This window comes from Entelurus aequoreus, linkage group LG11, assembly GCF_033978785.1.
Source record: "Entelurus aequoreus isolate RoL-2023_Sb linkage group LG11, RoL_Eaeq_v1.1, whole genome shotgun sequence".
NCBI classification, from domain to species: domain Eukaryota; kingdom Metazoa; phylum Chordata; class Actinopteri; order Syngnathiformes; family Syngnathidae; genus Entelurus; species Entelurus aequoreus.
The window spans coordinates 12,488,878-12,508,002 of record NC_084741.1 but is presented as its reverse complement, the minus strand read 5'-3'; the positions used below and the strand labels follow the sequence as shown (position 1 = coordinate 12,508,002).

The 19,125-nt window shown below is 44.0% G+C and overlaps 2 protein-coding genes across 2 annotated transcripts in view; one reads left to right on the top strand and one right to left on the bottom strand.

The window, feature by feature from the left end:
• The window catches only part of si:dkeyp-69b9.3 (myocardin), a 35,299-nt gene extending 28,361 nt beyond the window's left edge, over window positions 1-6,938 (bottom strand). The window contains exon 1 of the mRNA XM_062064054.1: window positions 6,842-6,938. Coding sequence (XP_061920038.1) covers window positions 6,842-6,896 — 55 coding nt within the window. The 5' untranslated portion in view covers window positions 6,897-6,938. The remainder of the gene's footprint in view (window positions 1-6,841) is intronic.
• LOC133659789 (uncharacterized) overlaps window positions 1,465-19,125 on the top strand; it is a 31,200-nt gene continuing 13,539 nt past the window's right edge. Inside the window, exons 1-4 of the mRNA XM_062062526.1 lie at window positions 1,465-3,364; window positions 6,169-6,431; window positions 9,256-9,376; window positions 9,616-9,731. Of these exons, the coding sequence (XP_061918510.1) occupies window positions 2,898-3,364; window positions 6,169-6,403 (702 nt within the window). The 5' untranslated portion in view covers window positions 1,465-2,897 and the 3' untranslated portion in view covers window positions 6,404-6,431; window positions 9,256-9,376; window positions 9,616-9,731. The remainder of the gene's footprint in view (window positions 3,365-6,168; window positions 6,432-9,255; window positions 9,377-9,615; window positions 9,732-19,125) is intronic.

Here is a 19,125-nt window from a genome sequence, read left to right as displayed (position 1 = left end):
TTTTTATTTTAGTGCCTCGTAATTTTGCAGTATGTTTATTGTTGTAATTAGCCTGACCTAAGCCTCGATAGTAATGAACGCAATATATTCATATCATTTGACAAGCTTGTAAACTGTAAGTAGGTTAGATTATTGAATATGATCAACTTTAAAAATAATATATATTAATATTTGAGTGGGCCCTGGGCCCCTCTGTAGTGGAAGAGTTGGGCCCCAAGGTCAAGGAGGTTAAGAATACAAACCCCAAAAGCAGTGAAGTTGTCATGTTGTGTAAATGCTAAATAAAAAGAGAATACAACAAATCATTTTCAACTTATATTCAATTGAATAGATTAAATTCTAAATTCATGATTATTTGCAAAAACAAAATAAGTTTCTCAGTGTGAACATGAAATATCTTGTCTTTGCAGTCTATTCAATTGAATATAAGTAGAAAATGATGCAAAGACAAGATATTTCATGTTCACACTGGAAAACTGTGTTATTGTTTGCGAATATTAGCTCATGTGGATTTTGATACCTGCAACATGTTTTTAAAAAAGCTGGCACAAGTGGCAAAAAAGACTGAGAAAGTTGAGGAATGCTCATCAAACACTTTTTTTGGAACATCCCACAGGTGAACAGGCTAATTGGGAACAGGTGGATGCCATGATAGGGTATAAAAGCAGCTTCCATGAAATGCTCAGTCTCTACTATGCAAAGCCAAAGCCATTTATCAACAACACCCAAAAACGCTGCCGGCTTTGCTGGGCCCGAGCTCATCTAGGATGGACTGATGCAAAGTGGAAAAGTGTTCTGTGGTCTGACGAGTTCACATTTCCAATTTTTTTGGAAACTGTGGACGTCGTGTCCTCCGGACCAAAGAGGAAAAGAACGGATTGTTCTAGGCGCAAAGTGTAAAAGGCAGCATGTGTGATGGTATGGGGGTGTATTAGTGGCCAAGACATGGGTAACTTACACATCTGTCAAGGCACCATTAATGTTGAAAGGTACATACAGCTTTTGGAGCAACATATGTTGCTATCCAAGCAACGTTATCATGGACGCCCCTGCTTATTTCAGCAAGACAATGCCAAGCCACGTGTTACAACAGCGTGGCTTCGTAGTAAAAGAGTGCGGGTACTAGACTGGCCTGCCTGTAGTCCAGACACTGAAAATGTGTGGTGCAATATGAAGGCTAAAATATGAGAAGGAAGACTGTTGAACAACTTAAGCTGTACATCAAGCAAGAATGGGAAATAATTCCACTTCAAAAATGTGTCTCCTCAGTTCCCAAACCTTTACTGAGTGTTGTTAAAAGGAAAGGCCATGTAACACAGTGGTAAAAATGCCCCTGTGACAACTTTTTTGCAATGTGTTGCTGCCGTTAAATTCTAAATTCATGATTATTTGCAAAAACAAAATAAGTTTCTCAGTGTGAAATATCTTGTCTTTGCAGTCTATTCAATTGAATATAAGTAGAAAATGATTTGCAAATAATTGTATTTCATTGTCAGGACTCTTAAAAGGCTCTCAAATGAAAATAACCTTTTGTATTCGTCTTATAAGCTCACAAGAAGCTTGTATCGGAGTTCTTATATCCTAGATTTTAGATGCAGGCCGATATACCGTATTTTCCGGACCATAGGGCGCACCGGATTATAAGGTGCACTGCCGATGAATGTTTTTTTTTCATATGTAAGGCGCACCAGATTATAAGGCGCATTAAAGGAGTTATATTGTTGTTATTTTTCTAATTTAAAACACTTCCTTGTGGTCTACATAGCATGTAATGGTGGTACTTTGGTCAAAATGTTGCATAGATGATGTTTTACACATCATCTTCAAGTCGCTTTCTGACAGTCGCTTCCGGATGCGCCGTTTTGTGGGCGGTCTTATTAAAGTGCCTCACCTTCGGCAGCGTCTTCTCCCCGTCATCTTTGTTGTAGCGGTGTAGCGTGCAAGGACGGGAGTGGAAGAAGTGTCAAAAGATGGAGCTAACTGTTTTAATGACATTCAGACTTCAATCAATTAATAACGGAGCAGCATCTCCTCATCCGGAAACAACAACACCGGAAATGTGTCCCGTGAAAAAACGTCCGACCGGAACTCTCTAATAACTAAAGTTGGGTGAATAATGTTGTGGAGGGGGCCGTGGCCTGCGGGCCTGTCGTGGAACGGGGTGTGCAAGGACCGGCCTCGAAGACAGCGACAGGTGAGTAGATTGCCCGGCTGTGCCTTGTTGTCTAATCACCTGTCGCCTTTATTAGCAGCAGCCGGTACGAGACGAGTAGTTGGAGTTGGAGTGGGAGCCAGAGAGAGAGAGAAAGACACGGACTCAGAAAAATACATTTTGCTAGAAAGAAAAAGCTTTGCACTATTTATGAAAATAAAAGTGTTGTACCCTGAAATCTAGGATCTCGTGGCAGTGTGTGGTGGTCAGAGAAACCCACTAGAGGGCAACCTCTACAATTTGGCGCCCAACAAACCGGACCACCAGAGGAGATGGAAGCCGACCCCCTGGCAGCATTGACGAACATTCTTGCGGAGGTGACAGCCGCCAGCCATCGACAGCTGGAGGCGGTCCGCCAACAAGTGGCCCAGCAGAACCAAATCTTGCAGGCGCTGGCGGACCGGGTGGGAGCGGCACCACCGACATCAGCGGCCGTCTCCATGCAGCACATGGGGAAAAATTAGGACCTCATGCCTTCATAGACATTTTTGTGGTCACGGCGGAGGCATGCGCGTGGCCGGAAGAGGAGTGGGGAGTGCGACTCTTGCCGCTACTGGCGGGTGAGGTTCAGAGAGCAGCGCTTAGCCTACCGACGGCCTCCCGCGTGTGCTTCCCGGACCTGAGGCGGGCGGCGCTGGACCGGACCGGCTGCACCGCCGAGGACCACCGACGCCGGTTCTGGACAATGCGCCTGAAGCCGGAGGACCGCCCGTTCGTGTTGGGGCAGCAGCTCCGGGATGCGGCGACGCGCTGGCTACAGCCGGGCGAGGCCGACATCCAGGTGATGGATCAGCTGGTCCTGGAGCAGTTCCTGGAGGCCATCCCGGCGCGGACATCGGCCTGGGTGCGGTACCACCGGCCACGAGACCTGGCCGCTGCAGTGACGTTGGTGGAGGACCACCTGGCGGTGCAGCGCGAGGCACGGAGGGAGGAGAGGCACCGGCACCTCGCAGGAAGAGCGCACAGCGATAGGACGCGGCGCCGCCGGTCCTGCGGCTGCGCACAACTGACTCTTTTTCTTGTGCTGCCTTGCAGGTCCCGGCTGCTGCGGATACAGTGCTTCCCACGCAGACGGCCCCTCAAACGCCTGGGCAGGCGTGCTGGAGGCATGAGCAGCCCGGTCACGTGCGTCAGGGACCTCCACCCGTGTAGGTGAGGCAGGCCCCCTCTCCCGGCCCGGGTGAGATTTACTGTATTACGGTAAGGATACAAGGGAGTACCCACCAGGCGATGGTGGATTCGGGCTGCGAGCAGTCCATGATCCACCAGAACCTGGTTCGACCCGGGGCTTTGAGGCAGGCAGCACGGGTGAAAATTAGATGTGTTCATGGGGATGTGTTTGAATACCCTGTGGTGCTGGTGGAAATTCAATATGCCGAACAAAAGCATAGTGTCAAGGTTGCTGTAAGTGCGCACCTTACGCACCCCTTATTGCTGGGTACCAATTGGGCGGGGTTTAACAATTTAGTGACGCATTGTGTAGGAGTGCGTTTACGACCAGTGGGAAAGGGGAATATCTGCACGGTTCTCAGCGGCGACGCGGGTTCATCCGACACTGCCGAGGGGAAACCGGCGGGGCCCCCCCCCCTTCCCCCAACTGGTACCCCACGGAGGATTTCCCCCTCGAGCAGTCTCGGGATGACACTCTGCGCTCGGCCTGGAACCAAGTGATTTCCATCAATGGTCAGCTGGTGCGCCCAGGAACAGCGCGGGTATTCCCTCACTTTTCAGTCATTAGAGATAGATTTTACAGTGTGAGTCGTGACACTCAAACAGGAGAGGAGATCACCCAGTTGTTGGTGCCGAAACGCCGTCGGGAAATGGCGCACTTTCACCCCATGGCCGGGGTATGATAAGACACTCCACCGGGTAATGGTCCGGTTCTATTGGCCAGGCATCCGGGAAGACGTGCGCCGCTGGTGCGCGGCCTGCCCGGACTGCCAGCTGGTCAATCCAGCGGCCACCCCCAGGCCGCCTTTGCGCCCATTACCACTCATGGAGGTCCCGTTTGAGCGGATTGGCATGGACCTCGTCGGACCATTTCACCCGAGCACACGGGGATATCGTTTTGCGCTAGTCCTGGTGGATTACGCAACTCGTTATCCAGAAGCAGTGCCGTTGCGCTCCATCTCTGCAAAGAGTGTAGCGCAAGCGCTGTTTCAGGTCATCCCCCGAGTCAGAATCCCGAAAGAGATTCTGACTGACCAGGGCATGTCCTTTATGTCACGCACGATAAAGGAGCTATAAGGATTAGTGGTGATCAAATCCATTCGGACCAGGGTCTACCACCCTCAGACCGACGGGTTGGTGGAGTGGCTGAATAGGACGATGAAATCCATGATCCGTAAGTTCGTGCACGAGGACAAACCAAATTGGCATAAATGGTTGGATCCCCTGCTGTTTGCAATGCGTGAGGTTACCCAGGCCTCCACGAGGTTTTTCCCCCTTTGAACTATTGTACGGCAGGAAGCCGCGCTGGGTTTTGGACCTCATTAAGGAAAGCTGGGAGGAAGGTCCAAGCCCCAGCAAAAATGAAACACAATACGTTATGGACCTGCGAGCAAAACTCCACACGGTGGGGCACTTGTCACGCGAGAATTTGCTCCGGGCCCAGGAACGTCATTAGCGCTTGTATAACGGGGACGCAGCTAAGGAAATTTTCACCGGGAGAGAAAGGGCTTGTATTACTCCCGACATCCAGCTCTAAATTACTCGCCAAGTGGCAAGGACCCTTTGTGGTCACACGGCGAGTGAGTGATGTGGACTATGAGGTCCGTCGTTCGGACCGGGGCAGAGACACCCAAATTTACCACCTCAACCTCCTGAAAGCATGGAAAGAGGCGGAGCCTGTTTCCATGGTGACGGCGGTCGAGGAGAAGGAGGAGCTCGGGCCGGAGATCCCGCGCTCCGCCCAGCCCTCCCTTCTCCTCTGTGACAATCAGCTCACGTTAGCACAGAGAGCAGATGTTGCCAGGCTGCAGCACCGCTTTTCTGATGTGTTCTCCCCCCGACCCGGCCGCACGAACCTCATCCAACATCATATTGAGACCAGCCCGGGTGTGATGGTGCGGTCTCGGCCCTATAGGCTGCCCGAACACAAACACAAAGTGGTTTGGGAAGAATTAAAGTCTATGCTGGAGTTAGGGGTAATAAAAGAGTCACCCAGTGCGTGGTGCAGCCCCATCGTTCTGGTAGGGAAGAAGGATGGGTCTGTGTGGATTAAAGCAAGGTAAATGAGGTGTCACATTTTGACGGCTACTAGATGCCCCAGGTTTGACGAGCTCCTGGATCGGCTAGGCACTGCTCGTTTTTTCACGACACTGGATTTGACCAAGGGCTACTGGCAGATTCCCTTGTCGCCACAGTCCAAGGAAGAAACTGCATTTTCCACTCCGGAAGGATTGTACCAATTCGTGACACTTCCGTTCGGCTTTTTCGGTGCGCCCGTCACGTTCCACCGCCTCATGGACCGGGTGCTGCGCCCTCACGCTGCATACGCGGCCGCCTATATGGATGACGTCATCATCCAGAGTGGCGGCTGGGAAGAACACATGCAGCGGGTGGGGGCGGTGCTCGAGTCCTGAGGCAGGTGGGGCTCAACGCCAACCCGGCGAAGTGTGCGGTTGTCCGGAGGGAAGTACAGTATTTGGGGTACCACTTGGGAGGAGAGCAGGTGCGCCCGCAAGTAGATAAAACAGCGGCAGTTGCGGCCTGCCCAACCCCCCAAGACGAAAAAAGAGGTGAGGCCGTTTTTGGGACTGGCAGGTTACTACCGGAGGTTTATCCCCCGGTTCGCGTACCTGACCAGCCCACTAATTGACCTAATCCGAAAGGGTGCTCCAGATCTGGTCCAGTGGACGGAGCAGTGCCAGCAGGCGTTTGAGTGGGTGAAGAAGGCCCTCTGCGAGGAGCCGGTCCTGCACATGCCTGATTTTTCTCTCCCGTTCTGTCTGCAGGCTGACGCGTCGGGCAGAGGGCTGGGAGCTGTTTTGTCCCAGCAGTTGGGGGGCGTCGACCGCCCCATTCTGTACATCAGCCGGAAGCTCTCCGATCGGGAGGCGAGGTACAGCACCATGTAGAGGGAGTGCCTCGCCATCCGGTGGGCGGTCGGTGCCCTCCGGTACTACCTCCTGGGGCACTCATTCAGCCTCTGCTCGGACCACAAACCCCTCCAATGGCTCCACCGCATGAAGGATGCCAACGCACGGATCACCCGTTGGTATCTAGCTTTACAACCCTACAATTTCAGATTGATTACAGGTGAGTAGATTGCCCGGCTGTGCCTTGTTGTCTAATCACCTGTCGCTGTCTTCGAGGCCGGTCCTTGCACACCCCGTTCCGCGGCAGGCCCCCCTCCACATACCTCCACCGCCAGACTCAGGCCGGGATGCCGTCCGGCCACGCCTACTCTGTAAAACCGATAGTGGCGATTTATCCTCGCAGAAGACGGCAGCGGTCATTCCATAAATCCATCCCAGAGGAAAAATCCTTCTCGCTATATATGACGCACACCCCGTGACTGAGGAGCCAAATACACCTGGCCCAGGTGTCACCTCTGCACAGCTAATGACCCTGTGAGGAGGCGCATGAGGCCCACCTCCTCAACGTGGACTTCTAAGTCCTCCTCACCTGAGCGGAACTTGTTCCGGATGAGAAGGGACCTCTCGGAGGCCAGCAGGGTCATGGCGGGTTTTAGTGTGGGGGAGGAGTTGGAATCTCTTCTTCTTCTTCTTCTTCTTCTTCTTCTTCTTCTTCTTCTTCTTCTTCGTGTGTGTCACTGTGAAGTCAGAGAGGCAGATACTTGTTAATCCACATGTGTGTGTGTGGGGGGGGGGGACGCGAAGACCTGACCAGTAGAGGTCCTCCCTGTGGACGTCATGATGGCAAATAATAACGGACTATTAGATGGACGGGCGTGAGAGAAAAAAAACAAAAAAGAAGAAGAAGAAAGAAGAACAAGATGAAGGGGAGAAAGAAAAACAACTAAAGAAAAAGAACATAAATGTATAACAAGAACAAAAATACAAAGGTGAAGGAAGAAGACGAATAATAAGAATAAGAACAAATAGAACAATAACTAGGAGACAAGGAAAAAAGAAAGAGAAAGAGAAGAAGGAAAATAACAAGGTGAAGAATAAAAAATAAGAAGGAAAAATAATAAAAAAGAAGAAAGAAGAAGAATGACAATGAGAAGAAGGAGAAAAAGAAGGGCAAAGGAAAAGGTTGAAGTAGAATAACAAGGAGGAGAAGAATAAGAAGAAAAACAAATAAAAGAACAACAACAAAAGGAAGAAGAAGAACAAATAAGAAGAAGAAGGGCAAAGGACAAGGTCGAAAAAGAAGAAGAATAACAAGGAGAAGAAGAAAAGAAGAACAAGTACAAGAACAAAAGGAAGACGAAGAAAAAAAGTAAGAACAAAAGGAATAAGAAGGAGAAGAAGAAGGCCGAAGGAGAACAAGAAGAAGAAGAACAAAAGGAAGAATGACAAGGAGACAAGGGAAGAAGGACAACAAAAAGAAGGAGACAATGGAGAATGACAAGGTTACAAGGAAGAGGAAGAAAAAGGATAAAAAAGAAGAACAACAAATAGAAGAGCAAGAACAAATGGAAGAAGAAGAAAAGGAAGAATGACAGGAGACAAGGGGAAGAAGAATAAAAAAAAGGAAAGAGACAAGGAGAAAAGGAAGAAGAAGAAAGAGGAGAATAAATGGCAACGGAGAAGGAGATGAAGAAAAAAAGAACAAAAGGAAGAAGAAAGAACACAAATAATAAGAAGAAAAGGGAAAGAAGAAGAAGGGCAAAGGAGAAGGGCGAAAAAGAAGGAGAATAACAAGGAGAAGAAGAACAACATATAGAAGAACAAGAACAAAAGGAAGACGAAGGAAAAAAGTAAGAACAAAAGGAACAAGAAGGAGAGAGGGAAGAAGAAGATCGAAGGAGAATAATAACAAGAAGAAGAAAATGAAGAATGACAATGAGACAAGGAAAGAAGAAGCACAAAAAGGAGACAATGGAGAATGACAAGGCGACGAGGAAGAAAAAGGATAAAAAAAAGAAGAACAACAAATGGAAGAACAAGAACAAATGAAAGAAGAAGAAAAGGAAGAATGACAAGGAGACAAGGGGAAGAAGAATAAAAAAAAGTAAAGAGAAAAGGAAGAAGAAGAAAGAGGAGAATAAAAATGTCAACATCCATCCATTTTCTACCGCTTGTCCCTTTTGGGGTTGCGGGGGGTGCTGGAGCCTATCTCAGCTGCATTCGAGCGGAAGGCGGGCTACACCCTGGACAAGTCGCCACCTCATCACAGGGCCAACACAGATAGACAACATTCACACTCACATTCACAGAGAAGGAGAATAACAAGGAGATGAAGAAAAAAAGAACAACAAATACAAGAACAAAAGGAAGAAGAAGAAGAAAGAAGAACAAAAATAATAATGAGAAAAGGAAGAAGAAGGAGAAAAGGAAGAAGGGCAAATGAGAAGGTCGAAGGAGAAAGAGAATAACAAGAAGAAGAAGAAGAAAGAGAATAAAAAATAAGAACAACAAATAGAAAAACAAGAACAAAAGGAAGAATGAGAAAGGGAAGAATAACAAGGAGAAGAAGAAGAAGACAAGGAGAAAAGGAAGAAGTAAAAGAAAGAGAAGGAGATGAAAAATAATTAAAAAGAAAAACAAAAGAAAGAAGAAAAATAAGTAGAAGAAGGAGACAAGGAAGAATAAGAAGAACAACAACTTGCTGCATTATGAGTTTGATGTAATAAATAAATGTGACCACGAGCTGTCTCCCTGAAAAGACTATTACCATTCCACTTCAACCTAAAGACAGCATTGCTCAACATTGTTCTCTGTTGGAGTAAATTCACTTGTTTCAACCTTTCCTAACATCCCACACGACTAAATAACACAAGTAGTACTGTATTGGCCATGATCGGCATGATATCAGAAGTGGACAGATGTATCGGACACTTGCAATAACTCGCCTCCAAAACTTGTTTTGACTTCATATTTGTGCCATAAAACATTCTCTTTTTTTTTCAGATTACCAACACGATCATGTTATTACTGCTTCAACATTTGTTCAACTTCTCGACTGACTCACTTCCGCACTTGGGGATCACTCCAGCAGCACTGAGAGCGGACTCAGCCAAACTACCTCTAGGTAATGTTGCACATTTCAATGCCAACAAAGTAATCAAATTAAAAAACGTTCGAACGTGAGGCTTCACTTTTTTTTTTTTTTAAATGTGCTAGCTTGATGCTAATATACATTGGCTTTGCCACTGACATTAGCATCAGCAATTTTACATGGCAATTTCAACACCCCCAACTAAGATGTATGTTACAATCAAACAACTGGTGCGTAATAAGTAGAATACTTACAGTATTAACACTTTTTAGGGGCCATTGTACGATACCAGCGTTGTGCATGACGTCACGCCCAGATGCCGACTCACTTCCGCACTTGGGGATCACTCCAGCAGCACTGAGAGCGGACTCTACAAAACTACCTCTGGGTAATGTTGCACATTTCAATGCCAATAAAGTAATCGACTCAAAAGACGTTCGAACGTGAGGCTCCGCTTTTCAAAAGACGCGCTAGCTTGATGCTAATTTACATTGGCTTTGCCACTGACATGCTACTGATTAGCATTAGCGATTTTACATGGCGGTTTCAACACCTCCGAATTGGTCGATGAAAACTACAACTGAGATGCATGTTACACTCAAACAGCTGCTGCGTAATAAGTAGAATACTTACAGTGTTAACACTTTTTAGGTGCCATTGTACGATACCGGGGTTGCGCGTGACATCACGCCCAACTGCCAACTCACTTCCGCACTTGCCAAACTACCTCTAGGTAATGTAATTTTCACTGCCAACAAAGTAATCGACTCAAAAGGCGTTCGAACGTAGGGCTCCGCTTTTCAAAAAATGCACTAGCTTGATGCTAATATACATTAGCTTTGCTATTGACATGCTACTGATTAGCATTAGTAATTGTACATGGCGGTTTCAACACCTCCAATTTGGTCGAAGTAAACTACAACTAAGATGCACGTTACACTCAAACAGCTGGTACGTAATAAGTAGAATACTTACAGTGTTAACACTTTTTAGGTTGCGCCTGACGTCACGCCCGAAAGCCAACTCACTTCTGCACTTGCCAAACTACCTCTAGGTAACGTTGCAATTTTCACTGCCAACAAAGTAATCGACTCAAAAGACGTTCAAACGTAGGGCTCCGCTGTTCAAAAAATACACTAGCTTGATGCTAATATACATTGGCTTTGCTATTGACATGCTACTGATTAGCATGAGCAATTTTACATAGCGGTTTCAACACCTCCAAATTGGTCGATTGAGATGCACGTTACACTAGCTTGATGCTAATATACATTAGCTTTGCTATTGACATGCTACTGATTAGCATTAGCAATTGTACATGGCGGTTTCAACACTTCCGATTTGGTCGATGTAAACTACAACTAAGATGCATGTTACACTCAAACAGCTGGTGCGTAATAAGTAGAATACTTACAGTGTTAACACTTTTTAGGTTGCGCCTGACGTCACGCCCGAAAGCCAACTCACTTCCGCACTTGCCAAACTACCTCTAGGTAACGTTGCAATTTTCACTGCCAACAAAGTAATCGACTCAAAAGACGTTCAAACGTAGGGCTCCGCTGTTCAAAAAATACACTAGCTTGATGCTAATATACATTGGCTTTGCTATTGACATGCTACTGATTAGCATGAGCAATTTTACATAGCGGTTTCAACACCTCCAAATTGGTCGATGAAAACTACAACTGAGATGCACGTTACACTCAAACAGCTGGTGCGTAATAAGTAGAATACTTACAGTATTAACACTTTTTAGGTTGCGCCTGACATCACGCCCGAAAGCCAACTCACTTCCGCACTTGCCAAACTACCTCTAGGTAACGTTGCAATTTTCACTGCCAACAAAGTAATCGACTCAAAAGACGTTCGAACGAAGAGCTCCGCTTTTCAAAAAATGCACTAGCTTGATGCTAATATACATTAGCTTTGCTATTGACATGCTACTGATTAGCATTAGCAATTGTACATGGCGGTTTCAACACTTCCGATTTGGTCGATGTAAACTACAACTAAGATGCACGTTACACTCAAACAGCTGGTGCGTAATAAGTAGAATACTTACAGTGTTAACACTTTTTAGGTTGCGCCTGACGTCACGCCCGAAAGCCAACTCACTTCCGCACTTGCCAAACTACCTCTAGGTAACGTTGCAATTTTCACAGCCAACAAAGTAATCGACTCAAAAGACGTTCAAACGTAGGGCTCCGCTGTTCAAAAAATACACTAGCTTGATGCTAATATACATTGGCTTTGATATTGACATGCTACTGATTAGCATGAGCAATTTTACATAGCGGTTTCAACACCTCCAAATTGGTCGATGAAAACTACAACTTAGATGCACGTTACACTCAAACAGCTGGTGCGTAATAAGTAGAATACTTACAGTATTAACACTTTTTAGGTTGCGCCTGACATCACGCCCGAAAGCCAACTCACTTCCGCACTTGCCAAACTACCTCTAGGTAACGTTGCAATTTTCACTGCCAACAAAGTAATCGACTCAAAAGACGTTCGAACGAAGAGCTCCGCTTTTCAAAAAATGCACTAGCTTGATGCTAATATACATTAGCTTTGCTATTGACATGCTACTGATTAGCATTAGCAATTTTACATGGCGGTTTCAACACCTCCGAATTGGTCGATGAATACTACAACTAAGATGCACGTTACACTCAAACAGCTGCTGTGTAACAAGTACAGTACTTACAGTATTAACACTTTTTAGGGCGCAACAAAAACCAAAACAACACACACACACACACTGCTGCCATCAAACGTCTTGGACTCGCAACTGTAACAGCAAACTTCATGTCATACTTGAGAAATGATACAATGTTGACGATAAAACAAGGTACAACAACCGGACAGCAGTGAAAATAATCGGCTCATTTTTAACTGTTGGCACCCTGACTTTGACCTTGTCCAAACCAGTCTGTGTTTTGGTAACGCCTGCACAGTTTATATTCAAATTATAAGACTCTCTTTTACTTTAAACACTTGCAAACGATACAACGTTGACGATAAAACAAGATACGACAACCGGACAGCGGTGAAAATAATCGGCTCGTTTTTTTAATGTCGCAATAAAAAATGAGGAAAACAATTAATATTTATCAACACACACAAAAGTGGCAACAATTGGTACCGGTGTTGATTACCAGGTACCTAATAACTTGACAACATGATTGATTGGCGGTGGAAAGCCTGAGAGAAGTCACAGGAATGCACACACACACACACTTAAATACACACACACAAACGTACAGTGTTTTTACAAAACATGAAAATAAAAGACACGTGTGCCCTTCTTCAGTAAGTTTAAAGAAGACAGCGGACAATATTAATGGCAGAATGATACTTACATGAACGAGGGTGGAGGAGTGGCTTGAGTTGGAATGGAAGAAGATGATTGGTCGAGGGAGAGTGGCGACTAAATGTTGTTCTTCGCCGATTTCTTGCCTTTCATCTTCTTTTTCACGTCCTCGCTTTCATCAGCGCTCCCGAAGGTGAGACGGCCGCTTCCTGTCTTCCTCTCTGCCTCGATCGCCCCGACGACCCCTCAGTGCCAACTGTGAGGGAACGTCTCCCCCCCCCACACACAAGCCCCTCCCCCCCACACCCACCGAGGCCCCGCCCCCAGACATATGCGGACTCTCTGATTGAGGAACACACTTTATTTGATTGATTTACTTCTTCTTTTTTTTCCCCGTGCTTTGATGAGACTTTCACGTCATGTGACCCACGGCATGTGTCATGTGACCCACGCCGTGTGTCATGTGACACACGGGGGTTTGACCTCTCTCGGGTAAAGAGGCGCTGTCGCTAACGTGGGGTGGGGGGGCAAACGTTTTGGCAGGACAAAATGCCTCTGGGTCACCCTCTTAAGTGTGTGTGTGTGTGTGTGTGTGTGAGTGTGTGTGTGTGTGTGTGTGTGTGTGTGTGTGTGTGTGTGTGTGTGTGTGTGTGTGTGTGTGTGTGTGTGTGTGTGTGTGTGTGTGTGTGTGTTCTTGTATTTCTGCGCTTCTTGAGACATGAAGAAGGAAAAGTATCTTCCATATGAGGAGGTGTGAACAAGTGATGACATAAATCAATAACATTGCATCTAATAGACAATGTCTCATTTGCTGGTGACATCTATCAAAATGAGGGTGGTCCCAAAAAGGAGGCATTTTTTTCAAGTTGACTGTCAGTTTTAAAAGTCAACATATGAAATAACAAGTGTGTGTATAAATTTGAAGTGCTCCCCCTCTGGTCAACATATGTAATAACAAGTGTTTGTAAGAAATTGAAATGCGCCCCCTTTGGCCAAAATTAATACAAAAAAATAAATATGTATATAGAGACATACTGTAATAACTTGAAGTAAATAATGAAGATTAAAAAGCAATTACAAACAAAAAAATTTTAAAAAAAATGTTTTTACTAAAAGCAGTCTTTTTTTCACTGCGTCGAATTTTCTTATAAAATAATAACAATTTCTCATATTCTTTCTGTTTCTGTAATATTGAAATATTTTCTCCTAAAATTATTACTTTTTAATGCAAAATGGCGACATGTCATATAAAATTCAGACTTTTATCACAATATTTCCCTTTTTTTTTTTGTTCTTGTAAAACAGTGACATTTTTTTGACAAAAATTGTGAATTTTGTCATAATTTTGCCAAGTAAAATTCAAATTATTATTATAATATTGCCAAAAATTTTAAGTGTTCTTAGAAAATTGTGACTCGTCGAGTAAAATTACGACTCTTTTCGAAAAATTGCCAAAAATGTAAGCTTTTCTTGTAAAATTGCAACTTATATTGAGTAAAATTCCAACTTTTATCATAATATTCAACAAATGTTCAGTCTTTCTTGTAAAATTTTGACTTGCGTTGTGTAAAATGACGACTTTTATTATTTATTAGGCATTTATCTCAGGTCTCAAGAAGGTAACAAATACAAGAATGTGTGTGTGTGTGTGTGTGTGTGTGTGTGTGTGTGTGTGTGTGTGTGTGTGTGTGTGTGTGTCCTTGTATTTCTGCCCTTCTTGAGACACGAAGAAGGAAAAGTATCTTCCATATGAGGAGGTGTGAACAAGTGATGACATAAATCAATAACATTGCATCTAATAGACAATGTCTCATTTGCTGGTGACATCTGTCAAAATGAGGGTGGTCCCAAAACGGAGGCATTTTTTTCAAATTGACTGTCAGTTTTAAAAGTCTACATATGAAATAACAAGTGTGTGTATAAATTTGACATGCCCCTCCTCTGGTCAACATATGTAATAACATGTGTGTGTAAGAAATTGAAATGCACCCCTTTTGGCCAAAATTAATACAAAAAAATAAATATGTATATAGAGACATACTGTAATAACTTGAAGTAAATAATGAAGATTAAAAAACAATTACAAACCAAAAATAAAAACTTTTTTTTTTTTACTAAAAGCAGTCTTTTTCTCACAATGTGTCGACTTTTTTCTTATAAAATTGGGAACAATTTCTCATATTCTTTCTGTTTCTGTAATGTTGCAATAGTTTCTCGTAAAAATGATTACTTTTTTATGTAAAATTATTACTTTTTTATGCAAAATGGTGACATTTGTCATATAAAAATCTGACTTTTATCACAATATTGCCAATTTTTGTTGTTGTTCTTGTAAAACAGTGAAATTTTTTTGAGAAAAATTGTGAATTTTGTCATAATTTTGCCAAGTAATATTCAAATTATTATAATATTGCCAGAATTTTAAAGTGTTCTTAGAAAATTGTGACTTTAGTCGAGTAAAATTACGACTCTTTTCATAAAATTGCCAACATTTTAAGCTTTTCTTGTAAAATTGCGATTGTTATTGAGTAGAATTGCAACTTTTACATAATATTGCACAAATGTTCAGTCTTTCTTGTAAAATTTTGACTTGCGTTTAGTAAAATGACGACTTTTATTATAATACTGCCACATTCTAAGTTTTTCTTGTGAAATTGTGACCTTTTTCTTGTGAAATTTCAACTAATTTTTCACAACAAGCTTTTTCATATGTGCATAGTATGTATATATTATTAATGTTGTAAATACAGTTCTTTAAATATCTAGAAAGGGTGGTCCTAAAGAGGGGGGCATTTTTCTCAGGTCTCAAGAAGGTCAGTAATACACAAATGTGTGTGTGTGTGTGTGTGTGTGTGTGTGTGTGTGTGTGTGTGTGTGTGTGTGTGTGTGTGTGTGTGTGTGTGTGTGTGTGTGTGTGTGTTGCCTTTGGCCGGGGGGGTGTGTTGCAGTGGCACCTGTTTCTTCCTTTTGACGGACAGGCCAGCGTGTGCTGGTTCAGCAGGTCGTAACAAGGGGGGGACAGGGGGGATGTAATGGTAATGCAAGATGGCGACAGAGTGTGCGATGTGTCAAAAGCAGGGGCTCCCCAAACCGCGGGCCAAGTGGGGCCCCACCGACGTCTTCAGTTAGACGTCACGAGTTCAATAAAGACTCTTCAGGCTTCATAATGCGCCACACATTTTCAATGGGAGACAGGTCTGGACTACAGGCAGGCCAGTCTAGTACCCTCACTCTTTTACTATGACGCCACGCTGTTGTAACACGTGGCTTGGCATTGTCTTGCTGAAATAAGCAGGGGCGTCCATGATAACGTTGCTTGGATGGCAACATATGTTGCTCCAAAAGCTGTATGTACCTTTCAGCATTAATGGTGCCTTCACAGATGTGTAAGTTACCCATGTCTTGGCCACTAATACACCCCCATACCATCACACATGCTGCCTTTTACACTTTGCGCCTAGAACAATCCGGATGGTTCTTTTCCTCTTTGGTCCGGAGGACACGACGTCCACAGTTTCCCAAAACAATTTGAAATGTGGACTCGTCAGACCACAGAACACTTTTCCACTTTGCATCAGTCCATCTTAGATGAGCTCAGGCCCACAAAGCCGGCGGTGTTTCTGGGTGTTGTTGATATATGGCATTGGCTTTGCACAGTAGTAACTTGCACTTAATGATGTAGCGACCAGCTGTAGTTACTGACAGTGGTTTTCTGAAGTGTTCCTGAGCCCATGTGGTGATATCCTTTACACACTGATGTGGATTTTTGATGCAGTACCACCTGAGGGATCCAAGGTGCGTAATATCATGGCTTACGTGCAGTGATTTCTCCAGATTCTCTGAACCCTTTGATGATATTATGGAGCGTAGATGGTGAAATCCCTAAATTCCTTGCAATAGCTGTTTGAGAAATGTTGTTCTTAAACAATTTGCTCAGGCATTTGTTGACAAAGTGGTGACCCTCGCCCCGTCCTTGTTTGTGAATGACTGAGCATTTCATGGAAGCTGCTTTTATACCCAATCATGGCGCCCACCTGTTCCCAAGTAGCCTGTTCACCTGTGGGGTGTTCCAAATAAGTGTTTGATGAGCATTCCTCAACTTTCTCAGTCTTTTTTGCCACTTGTGCCAGCTTTTTTGAAACATGTTGTGGGCATCAAATTCCAAATGAGCTAATATTTGCCAAAAACAACAAAGTTTCTCAGTGTGAACATGAAATATCTTGTCTTTGCAGTCTATTCAATTGAATATAAGTTGAAAAGGATTAGTTGTATTCTCTTTTTATTTACCATTTACACAATGTGACAACGTGGTTTGGGGTTTTGTAGTACCCAATCCAAACAACCTCTCCCAGTTATGGCGCCAGTCAATCAACACAAAAAGTCAACACACATGGTCACACGTCACACAACCTGCTCACTGTACTTAACTTTGTGGGTATTATTAAAAAAAAATGTCCAAACACAATACATAATTCAAAATTACACCGCAATGCATGATGGGAATAATGCAAAACACTTATTCATGTTTGGCGCATTTTAGCTGCTTGATGTTTCTGATTGATTAGAAACCTTTAAGGAGGTTTCTACAGAAGTAAACAAGGTAGGAGTTCAACTTTTACATACTCTTAATATCCAATTATATTAATTATTAATTATAAATAAATTTGTATAATATGTACACACATACATACATATATATATATATATATATATAGGCTATACGGGTGTCTATATATACATATATATATAATAAATATTTTAATAAAAATATTTTCTAACACTAAATATACTATACGCTATTTCCTCTAACGTCCCACTATTTAAGAAGCACTGCATTAAAGGGACTGTTTGGAACTTCCTGCTCCTGTTTACAGCGCTAAGCCTTCTGGGTAATATAGTATGTAAACATGTACTCCCTAGTTAGCATGTATTAATATATTTAACATTTGTTCATCCAGGATAAGACGGGTAAAAGCGTATTTTCATTTGCGATGCGGACCGAGCAAAGATTTACAGGTTAGAGATGTTGAAGTGTGATGATAATCGCTCCTCCGTGCTTTAGATCACTCTCTATAGTTGACAAATGACTACCTAAAACATTGATAACAAATTCATGAAACCAGAAGTTGATTCGAGGTTATTGGGAGAAAAAAATGAAACTTCAAAACATTGCAACTTTATGAAAAAGCTGCCGCAAATTTAGGCACTTAAGTCGGCAATAACCTCAAAAAAGCTGAAAAATCCTGGATGGACTGAATAAAAACCAACTTTGGCTGGTGTGTGCATGATTGTTCATCTGTAAAATTGGCACAAAAGAAAAGTTAGCATGTTAATGTTAGCATGCTAACGATTAGCATGTGTCAAATACCTAGTCATGTGACTCTGTAGTGTTCGTCTGCAAAATTGAAAAAAAAAGTTTGCATGTTTATTAAAGGCCTACTGAAAGCCACTACTAGCGACCACGCAGTCTGATAGTTTATATATCAATGATGAAATCTTAACATTGCAACACATGCCAATACGGCCGGGTTAACTTATAAAGTGACATTTTAAATTTCCCGGCAAATATCCGGCTGAAAACTTCTATGTATTATGACGTTTGCGCGTCACGTCACGGGTTGAAGCAGACATTTTGGAATAGCACGGTGGCCAGCTTAAGTCGTCTGTTTTCACCACATAATTCCACAGTATTCTGGACGTCTGTGTTGGTGAATCTTTTGCAATTTGTTCAATGAACAATGGAGACTGCAAAGCAGAAAGCTGTAGGTGGGAAGCGGTGTATTAGCGGCTGGCTGCAGCAACACAACCAGGAGGACTTTGAGTTGGATAGCAGACGTGCTACCGTGAGTACAGCTTTGGCTTCCAAACATTTGATCGCTTGCCCGTACGTGCGTGCCGCTATGTGCATGTCACGTACGTAACTTTGGGGAAATATATGTTTCTTACCGACTCTGATGGCAGCCGGGGTGTCGTCGAAAGCTACAACGCCATCCGCCGCCGCGCCGCTGTCCTCACCGCTGTCTGGGTTGACTTCCTCCGTCTCCGGGCCGCCGACCGCATCGATGATCGGGTGAAGTCCTCCGTCGTGCCGTCGATCGCTGGAACGCAGGTGAGCACGGGTCGTGATGAGCAGATGAGGGCTGGCGTAGGTGGAGAGGTAATGTTTTTAGCATAGCTCTGATGAGGTCCCGTAGCTAAGTTAGCTTCAATGGCGTCGTTAGCAACAGCATTGCTAGGCTTCGCCAGCATTAACCGTGTGGTTGCAGGTCCAGAGTTTGGTTCGGTGTCTCCTGATAGTAGAAGTAATAGTAGTATTGTTGATCTTCTGTCTATCCTTCCAGTCAGGGGATTATTTCTTCTGTTTCTATCTGCAGTTAAGCACGATGCTTTCACGTTAGCTCTGTAGCTAAAGTGCTTCGCCGATGTATTGTCGTGGAGATAAAAGTCACTGTGAATGTCCATTTCG